The following is a 10,168-nucleotide window of genomic DNA, read 5'->3' as shown; positions in this document are numbered from 1 at the left end:
TTTGTATTAAAGGTAAATAGTCCCATTCTATACTTTCCCTTAACAAAGTTAGAGTAGAGGCATCTAATTAATCAGTACCATGGGATTTTGAAATATTAACGGGTTGTTGAGGGTACAATTGTCCTGTTTATGAAAGAACAATCATTTTAGTTTACTGTTCTAATAGTAAGATTTGGAGCTTCATGCATTACCCAATAGCATTGGGAGTACTAGCTAAATTACTAGAACTAGCTGTGGCCAATGTTGCTTTGGAGCGACCTTTTTTGTTTGTGGAAAAATGTAGCAATTTGATGCTTCAGTTGATTTAGTGGAAGATTTTTTAATTTTTTTAAAAATTGATATGAATGAAGTATACATTTATGTATAAAAATATATTAAAAATAATAATACAAATTTTATAAATAAAAATTTTGAGAAAAATAATTAAAAAAAAAGGTAATTTTGTGCTTTGACCGAATAGGCTTAATCAAACCAAAGTGTGTCAAAGCAGCCTGAAGCAGATGTACCAGAGCTTCATTTCACTTTGGTTTGGGTAAAAAATCTGAAGACTTTGCTCTCTTCAGTGGAAGCAAAGCGAATATAATAACATTGGCTAGAACTATTCTCTCCATCTTAGTGAGGGGAAAGCATTTTATTAGTTTAGCCGACATAGTATGGTATTATAACTTAAAATGCATCAAATTCATCAACTTGGAGATCTAAAAATTAATGAAGGTCTGATGATCCATGAGGATTTGATAGTCCAATCTGTTCTGGCATCAAATCATGAACTTGAAGTTACAAAAACAACGTAGATTGATGACTTTCAAGAATTAAAATAGAAAAACCAACTGATTTGGAAAGGGAATAGGCTAGGATTTAATCTTCCAAGAAGGTATTAGCACCAGTTCGGTCCACACCCTAAAACTAATATATTTTTTTAAACTTATCTAATATTGTTTTAGGTTTTTCCCTATATTCTTCTTATTAACTTCAATTATATTCTTTTAATTTTAATTTTTTTTAATGTTTCGAGATCACCAATTTGAACCGACTTAGATCAGCAACTTGAGCGATCTGACATAGATCTCCAAGTTTCCAAACACTTATTGAAAAATCCATGATAAGTATAAATCTAAGTATTTTCCAAGCTTGAAATGCTTCATTTTTCTGAGCTTGAAATATACTTCTCGATCATATTGCTAGAAATGCCATATTATTAGTTATCTTCCTAACAAAGTGAGAACCAGTGGTACCCAGCCCCTCATGCAATGAAAGCCATTGGGTGGATTACTAAAACGTTGGGTGGCTGTAAAATTAATTTATCTTTTGATAAATTAGAATTTTGTAACTTTAGATACTTTAAAACAATCCAATTAAAGCGCACCTCCAAATTTTATCATAACATGTAATTTTAGTGTAAAAAATTCTTAAGATTATTTCAAAATCTATTTTCATATCTAATTATAAAATTTTAAACTCCAAAAATAGTTGAAGTCAAGTAAATATATAAACATATGAAAATCTTGAAAATTGATGGTTTAAATAAGAAAAATTGTTTCATGCAAGCTGGGCCACATTTTTACATATGCGGTCCAGAAAATGTAAAGCGTCCATTTTAAAGATAGATTCAAGTAAGTGTTTCGTCCGAATGTTTTTTAATTAGAATTAGTATTTCTAGTTATTTAAAACTTATATATAGTATTTAAAACTTATTTATTTTTTCATATTTATGGTCTCCATGTTAGAGATTACATATCTTTAAAAATTAAGCCTTAAAATTCATCATAAAAATAGATTTATCAATAGGCTCATATTTCTACATACACGGGCTTGGCTGCATAGAAACCAAATCGTTTAAATAAGGAAAAAGTTTATATAAAGATGCAACCTTATAATATAGAACTACGGATGCACTTCAAAAATCTATTAGAAAAGGTAGTTTTAATGTTGAAAAACTTTTTGATTGATCATCTCAAAATCAAGATGTATGACCATGAAAAATAAAAAGGTTTTAAATTTTAAAAATAGTGCATTTTACAATTTATTATCTACAACGTTTACTTTCAAGATTTTCATATATTTATCTATCTATTTAATTTTAACTATTTTTAAAATTTAAAATTTTATAATTAAAAATAAAAATAAATTTTAAAATAATCCTAAAAATATTTTACATCAAAATTATATACCATGATAAAATTTGAAAGTATACCATGATAAAATTTGAAAGTGCACCTTACCTTTGCAGCTGGGATGCATCCGTATGCAAGTGCACCCTTTATAATGTCTTACAAGATGTATTATTTCTGCAAAAGATTGTAACCTTATGTAAGCTATTCCTTTTTATTTTCTCTCTATCTTCACACGAGATAATCACAATCTCTCTTTCTCTCTCTACAAATCAAAACAAAAACCAAAAATATTGCAGCAATATTGAAGCTCTTCACCTCATGTTCTCTCTCTAAAAACTACTGAAAGAGAACTGGGAGCTTTTTACTTGACCCTACATGTTTCTCTCTCTACAAAACCAGCGAGCCTACGAATTCGTAGACGGATCGAAGCTAATTGGGTGAGTTCTAATGGCGCCTGAAGCTGAGAAGCTCCCATTTCGAAGCAAAAAGACTGAATCTTAGAGAGAGAAAATAACAAAATGGAAGACAGAGTGGTGGAAAGGCCTGCTGCGGTGGCGAGACCAGTTGCTACAAGGCCATCTTGCTCTGGTTTCGGGTCTTTCTCTAAGCTTCTTGCTGGTGCCATTAACGCCTCTCCTCCGAGGTCGTGTGCAGAGGCCACAGTAGCCATTAGACCAAAAACAGTTAGGTTCAAGCCCCCTTTGAACCAGATACCAGGTTGGCTACCTTCATCTCAGGTGGGTTCTTCTCCTTCTTTTCTCTTCTTCTCTTTTATGGGTTTTCTGTCCTTTTCCCCTCAATTTCTTATTCTGTCCTTTTCAGGAGACTAGTTCACTGGCTTTTTTTAGGTTTTCTGGAAGTGTAATCCTTTTGTCTTTTCAATTTATGGTAAAAATTTACAGGGGGAGATACCTATGCCCCAAGCCTCTGGTTCTTCTGTTAAGGTTTCGAAGCCGGAGAGTAGATCTAGTGTGATATACAAGCCCATGGCCAAGCTTGTTTCAAGGACTACTGCCGCATTCTTGCCTAATTTGGTTCGAAAATCTACTCCAAATTTCCTTGATTCTTTAATTTCTTCTCTGTCTAAAGTTGAAAGCTTGTATTATTTTGATAGTTTGATTTATTTGTTCACTGTGAAGAGGGTTTTTATATTTTTGCTAATGAGAATAAAATTATGGATTTTCCTTAAAAAGAAAGCTCTACTTTTCTGATTCAGTAAGCGATTTTTTTCATTTATTTTCACTTTTGGAGGCCCTTTCTCGATTCTTATTCTTCAAAACCCACCATTTCTTACTTTTGGAGATGCTTTCTCAACTTTCTCCGTTCAAAGCAAAAGGATGAATTTACTGCTTTCTAAGTGCTTACAAATACACCAATACCTCCAATGACATACCGTATTTTTTTTTTCTTTTTTGTTTTTATAAAGGTCACAATATATATTGATATGATTAAAGTATTTACAGAATTACTCACAAGATTTGAGGAAAGGCCACCCACAGGCCTGGTGCAAATCACCTGAGTCCTTTATGGTCATCTGTATGGGTTTGGAAATTCCTTCAAAGCTAAACCATTAGATTTTCATGTAGAAAGTATTTGATTCTTTTCTCTCACTTTCGAGACAATTAATGGAGGGAACCAAAATGATATTCCTAAAATTGAATAGTGATCAAGCAAAATCTTATGTATTCACTCTGCAAACAAAAGAAGAGAAAGAAACAAAGTTTGATCAGAAGATAGAAGCTGGATTTTGATTAAATGCCCTGAAAATCCATTTTTGTTCGGCTTTCCATTTTTTATACATTGCTAAGAAGACAAAACCTTTTATCCTTGATGTACGGAAGAGAGAGAAACTGAGCTTTGATTATCCACAGGGAAACTTCAAAACCAGTCATCAACAAGCATTGCGTCAAGCACAATCCCAACTCCAAGCACAACCTCAAGCACAAACTTTGAACCCACTAAAAGTACAGATCCATGCCCAACCCACCTCTCCATTTCCTCACCAGAGGTCCATAGTGCCCATGGAAACTAATCCACCAAACGATTTAGTGAGAGAAAGTTCTCAGAGCCATGAGCACAACCAGAAACCATCTTATGATGGATATAACTGGAGAAAATATGGGCAAAAGCAGGTGAAGGGGAGCGAGTATCCAAGGAGCTATTACAAATGTACACACCCCAATTGCCCTGTTAAGAAGAAGGTGGAGAGATCTTTTAATGGCCAGATTGCTGAAATTGTCTATAAAGGAGAGCACAATCACGTGAAACCTCAGCCACCTAAGAGAGCTTCATCAGGGTTGCCGATTGAGGCTTCTATGATTGAGGGAGCTGCTCGTGAAACCAGTGGTCACTTATGGGATTCAAGTGGAGATAGAACCAAAGGTTTTGATGCTGGTCTATTGGAGAATCAGAATGACATGGATATATCGGGGAACCAGGTTTACAATCATGGGAAATCAGCATTTCCGAATGAGCCACTGACTGGTGTGGTTGGGAGTCCTGATAATTCATGTGGGATGAGTGAGGATTGTGAAGAAGGGACCAGAGGAGAAGACAGGGATGGTGAAGAACCCAATAACAAGAGAAGGTGGACTCTCTCTCTCTCTCTTTGGACTCTCTTGTCTCTCTCTCTCTCTCTCTCTCACATACCCACCCACACACACCCACACCCACGCACCCACACTACGCCGATACCCACCACACACACACCCCCTCACAAGTTAACCAAAACATGCATAGTCATGTATTTGTATTTTATTTTCGGGACTTGTTATTTGATCTCACTATCGATGTCTGTGTGTGTGTGTGTGTGTGAGAGAGAGAGAGAGAGAGAGAGAGAGAGAGAGAGACTTCGGCTGGAAGCATACGTAGATTTTACTGTATTAAGTCTGCGCGCGTAGGCCTATTTGTGTTTGTGATTTTGTTTGGATTCTTTCTACTTTGTTCTTTTCTTGAGTGTTCGACTGCTGTCTCTCTTGTGTTAGATATTGATGATATTATCGTCATGGATTTTCAGGAAGACAGAGAACAAAGGTAAAGAAGTGAGTGCAACCCTGGGGGGCGATCATGACCCTCACGTGGTGGTGAAGACTTCGGAATCTGAAATTTTGGAGGATGGATTTCGTTGGCGAAAATATGGGCAAAAAGTAGTGAAAGGAAATCCATACCCTAGGTAAATCTTCATGTCATCTTTGAGCCTTGAAGTTCTGACACAAGAGCTTATGTGTCCCTGTGTTTAATTTCTTTTCGTGGTTCTTTAGATTTCTCTATCTTTCATTTTTGAAGAAATGTCCACTCAATAAATAGATTGCAGATTGTTTTTTATGTTTGTGATTCAAATTATTACCCTGAATAATTATCAGACAGAAACACAGATGCACACCCCATACAGATATGGATTTATCTGCTTGAAAGTAATTCCTTACTTATATGCACGCACATGCATGAATGTGCTAGACATGCACAGGAACTTTTTTATGTAAAAATTTGGCCATACTGCCATTAAAGAACCATTAAAGACAAATATAACTATCAATGTCATACTCTAGTTACCAGATCTTTTAAACCTTGTGAATTATTTGATTCCCATACCTCTTAAAAAAGCTTACTATCCTCAGACTCCAAGTTTTTCTAATGTCACAGAGGTTTCTCTCTCTCTCTCTCTCTCTCTCTCTCTCTCTCTCTCTCTTATATATACACACACAAAAACTATAGATAGGTTTTTCCAAGCATGTCGTTTTGCACACATCTATTTATGTATGCTTCTTTTAGGTATCTTGTAATAGCCTCTCTGGTTTAGAGAGAAGGCTGATTCCTTCCCTGCTGGTTCTGCCTGGTGTCTGTGTTATTTCAGAAGTTATTACAGATGCACCAGCCTGAGGTGCAATGTAAGGAAGCATGTCGAGCGTGCATCGAATGACCCACGAGCTTTTATCTCTACATATGAGGGTAAACACAACCATGACATGCCCCTCTCTCAAACTGCTGGTCCCAGTGCTATGGATGCCACTTCCCAACCCTCCAATAAAACGAACCAGTGATTGACTTGAAATTGTATTAGTTGACAAGAAATCCACAAAATCTGCTTCTCTCTCTACAATGGTGGCAATGTGCATCTTGGCAAGAAACAATCATCCGATGGTCTCACTAACTGATTTCTCTTTTTCTTTCTGTTACTTCATTATTACATATATGTTTATATTGTTTTCTTTCTTTTTTATTTTCACCTGTAAAGGCTTGAGTTAGAAGATCTGTTTGAGGTGAGATATGAAATGAAGGTTAGCTAGCTTTATTTGCTCGGTTTTTCTCTAGCGAGGTTATGTTCTTGAGTGGTTTCTATTACAATGTTGTTAATTACACATTTGTTGTATGCTTTTTTGTTCTCTCTCTCTCTCTTGATTGAGTTCTTGTTGGTTGCTGGTTGAATGTACTTAACAAATCTGTAATATAATAATTTAGTTTTCTCGTCTGCTTCCTGTCATCCCCACTTTCAGCCAAACATCATCATTGTACTTTTATGGGTTTTATTTATTTATTTATTTATTGTTGAATGAGGATATTTACGGTTTCTCTACTACCAGCTGGATAGCCTAAGCAGATTCTAGAAATTTAAGGACTTGTGGGGGTAATGCTATTATCTCATTGTTTTATTTTCTGAACTAACAACAAAAAGTTTGTTTATTTTATTGTGTTATTTTGTTATTCATTGTGTTGCTAAATGCTGCTTCTTTGTTTTTGCTAATTAAGTAATCGATTCACAAATTAAATTGTAATTTGGAACTCAGTACTGAATTCATCTCTGATTGGACAATGAACCTGTGTGATGAAAGATTCTATAAAACTTTGTCATTTGTCATAAGCTTGTCTATTAGTTTCCCATTACAAAAACAATGTAAAATGCTCCAGATGTTAACTTATGGAGAAAACTAAACAGTTCGAACACTTTTCCTTGCTTGTTTGTTTTCATTTTACAGAAACCATGTAATAGTTTCTGAGTTTTCACAAAAAGAAGATCATATATATTTTTAATTACTAAAGAATGGAACAACTCTTTTGCATGCTTGTTTTCATTTTGTAAAAATGATAATATCGGTTCCTGAGAAAGAAAATTATGTATGTTTTAATGCATAAAAGATACTTTTTATGACAGTATGTCAAAGTTATAGTACTGAAGAAAAGTGCATAAATATACACGGAGACCAGATCTATATGAAAAGAGTTCTACTGCTTTCTTAAACTCGGTTTATTTCATTGCAGGTTTAAGTGGGGGTGGTCAGTCTTGCAAAGTCACTCTTGAACCATTTTAGTAAGCTCTGGTTGCTCAAAACTCTGCGAGGGCTGGGACCTCCTCTGCATACTTTTAGTGGCTTAAACGCCCATATGGAGTTGAAGGAATAACAAGTTCCTTGCTTAAACGCCCATATGGAGTTGAAGGAATAACAAGCTCCTTGCATATCCAAGGTGCTCTTCTAGCCTTTGTTAATTCTCAAAATCACTCAGGAGACTATGGTTGGTAATGGCGCGTCACAAGCTGTTCATGCCAGTCCCAAGCCCGGATCAAAGAGGAGAGTTGTTTTAGGTTGGGGCAGTCAGCATAAAACTATGCTGTATCTATTCCTGATTAGAATCCTAATCCTGAACAAAACATGATTCGTGTAGCCGACCCCAGATAGTTGGGGTAAGGCATGGATAATAATGACGATGATAATCCACGAGATCATGGTGGGGTGTCTTTGTGTGTCCAATGAATGGTTGGTGGTGATGGAGAGAGAGTGGAACCTTCCTTTGAGCACATGTCATGTTCTTGTAGGTCGCACCATTTTGTTATCACTGTGTATCCAGTGGTCTAGGATGCAATTTCACATAGGTTTTTCTATGGTCATGTGGATCATAGTATACAGTTCCTTAAATGGATAAATGGATAAGTTTAGTTTGTGAATTTGAGCAGAAGGGATGAGATAGAATTCTTCTTCGGTGAGGGGTTTTCAAAGAATGCTTTCAAAATCACTGTGAAAGAAGTCATTTTTAGAAGCTCTTATTCTGCATATGAAATTATGAACAAATCCTTTTGAGTTGATAACTGAAACTAAGTGGGAGGAAACTCGAATATTAAACTTAGATAATTACATGTGTTCCTTTTTCCACTATTCCCCTTATGCCCTAAAGTTGGGTTACAAAAAGAGCACTTGGAACACTTTGCACTGGACCTTATACCTGAGGGAAGTACACTATGATCCACGAGTATATGAAATACGTGATTAAGGGCCATCATGTCCGACTTTAGGTTGGTGACTGATGGAGGGAGAGGTGATCCACTCTCTTGCTTTCTTGTTAAGGGTCCAAGCAATTCATTGGACGGTGATGACCATTTTCAACCACAGTTCATGTGTTCATATGGTTACCATGTACAATAAATTAAGTATGAGATGATAAGAGTCATCTATAAAGGCACTAAGTTTATAGTATTATGTTAGTTGGTGTTGTATTAGAAGATTGGGTCATCTTTGATTTGGGTCACTTGCCTACTGTCTCAAGGAAACGTATACAATACGGCAATTTATGTTTGGCATGAGAATGTCACAATTTGTCAACTGTTACATGTGAAATCAGACAATTGGAAATGTAACTATTGACTTTGTTCAAAGTCTAAAGAAATCTCTCGAACTCTATAAAAGGATTTTAGCTGAATTTTATCTAACAACGAATAATGATTGTGGTCTTTTTGATCAAATATAAACAAATTTATAGAATACAATCCCTTGTAATCAAAGTCTGCTTGATTATATTAGGGACTACATGATCATTAAGCACCCCTTGGTAGTCTTGACTGGAACATCCCCATAACAGTCATCGAAGAATGCATGAAGTAAAGCCCATTTTTTTTAGGACTTAAGGAAACCTTGCATGGAGACTTCTGTCTTGCAAACCATTGATCTTTCCAATATGTTCAAATCCTAGGTGGTAACCCCCTTTTCTTACATCTGGGACACCTCATTAATTAATTTATATATTTTTGTTATATCAGCATGAATACGTATAAGAGCTCGTCAATTAATTATTCAAACTTTGGGCATAGAAACCAATATTTCTTTTTTTTTGTGACCAGTGTTTTTAAAATTCTTGAGCCAACTCGGAATCACAGTTCAGAATTGGTGGTGAGCGAGCCAGCGAACCTTGGAATTGCTTGGGGAGCAATTGCTTGGTTGCTCCTTTTCTTCTTTTTCTTTTTAAAATTTTTCACTATTTTCTGCTATATCTATACAATATTTCGACTCATAAATCACCACAATCAGGTCGGTCAACTAGGAATCGGTCCCCTAGCAATTCAAGGTGGTTACGCTTGTTTTAAACATTGATCAAGACGATCAACTATCCTCCATTTGATGGTTTTCCTTATGGTTCATAGATTTAAGCGTGAGAGGCTTGGACCATGGGGGGCTTTGTTCTTGATAAAAAGGAGGGTGAAACAGAGCATATGATGTATGAAACAATTTGTCAAACATTTTCAGCAACTAAAGATCTTCCTATTTTTAGGTATGAATAGTTGTTTTCTCAAGAAGATATATGCCCCTGACCGATAGATACTTAGTGGCAAATGTGTCATCTGAATGCCTAGTTAAATGGTAGGAATCCAGAGTACCAGAGTTGCCTTTGGTAGACAAAGCGTTAGCAAAAGAGAGATGATGGATTGAAAATTGAACATGCATGTCTGTCTATATAAATAGTAAATTCAAGTAAATTATTTTAGAGTCACTGTGGTAGCACCCCATATTCTAGTTAACACGTTGTGGTTTCTATTCTCACCGCTAACACTATCTTACTAATACTTTTAGAAAGCTAACTCGTAACTAGTAATTTACTTGAAAAAATGGTAGGGGTTTATCTTCCCACTGAATTACCCAAAAAAAACAAAAGGGTGCGGTTTGTATAGAGCCTACCTTCAAATAGTATAAAAAAATGTGGTTTCAATATTAGAAATCTTTGTGATAGCCTTAAAATATGTTTTTATATTTATTTATACTTATTAAAGCTTCAAAAATTGTGTAGATAGACAG

The 10,168-nt window shown here is 35.5% G+C and overlaps 1 protein-coding gene across 4 annotated transcripts; it reads left to right on the top strand.

The window, feature by feature from the left end:
• Positions 1–2,408: 2,408 nt before the first annotated feature.
• Positions 2,409–8,052, top strand: TTG2 (WRKY family transcription factor family protein). 4 transcript variants are annotated; one of them, XR_002283034.2, is made up of 6 exons: positions 2,409–2,851; positions 3,017–3,148; positions 3,986–4,701; positions 5,131–5,286; positions 5,968–6,254; positions 7,371–8,052. XR_002283034.2 is itself a non-coding variant. In XM_011629002.3 (5 exons), the coding sequence occupies exons 1-5, from the start codon at positions 2,633–2,635 to the stop codon at positions 7,408–7,410; spliced, it is 1,263 nt and encodes a 420-aa protein (XP_011627304.1). In that variant the 5' UTR covers positions 2,409–2,632; the 3' UTR covers positions 7,411–8,052. The 4 variants fall into 4 exon arrangements, 3 of the variants coding, with proteins under 3 accessions (XP_011627304.1, XP_006828264.1, XP_088730602.1); XM_011629002.3 differs by lacking the exon at positions 5,968–6,254; XM_006828201.4 differs by lacking the exon at positions 7,371–8,052 and having other exon boundaries at positions 5,968–6,582.
• Positions 8,053–10,168: the final 2,116 nt, after the last annotated feature.

Source organism: Amborella trichopoda, chromosome 8 (genome assembly GCF_054954075.1).
Source record: "Amborella trichopoda isolate Santa Cruz 75 chromosome 8, AtrichopodaSantaCruz75HAP2 v2.0, whole genome shotgun sequence".
Classification (NCBI taxonomy): Eukaryota; Viridiplantae; Streptophyta; class Magnoliopsida; order Amborellales; family Amborellaceae; genus Amborella; species Amborella trichopoda.
This window is presented reverse-complemented; position numbering and strand designations above follow the sequence as displayed.

Bases quoted from the DNA above. Each gene is read 5' to 3' on its own strand.
- TTG2 (XM_006828201.4), top strand. From the start codon at position 2,633: ATGGAAGACAGAGTGGTGGAAAGGCCTGCTGCGGTGGCGAGACCAGTT. The intron at 2,852-3,016 runs GTGGGTTCTTCT...AAAAATTTACAG, and splicing joins GTTGGCTACCTTCATCTCAG to GGGGAGATACCTATGCCCCA. The intron at 3,149-3,985 runs GTTCGAAAATCT...GATTATCCACAG, and splicing joins CCGCATTCTTGCCTAATTTG to GGAAACTTCAAAACCAGTCA.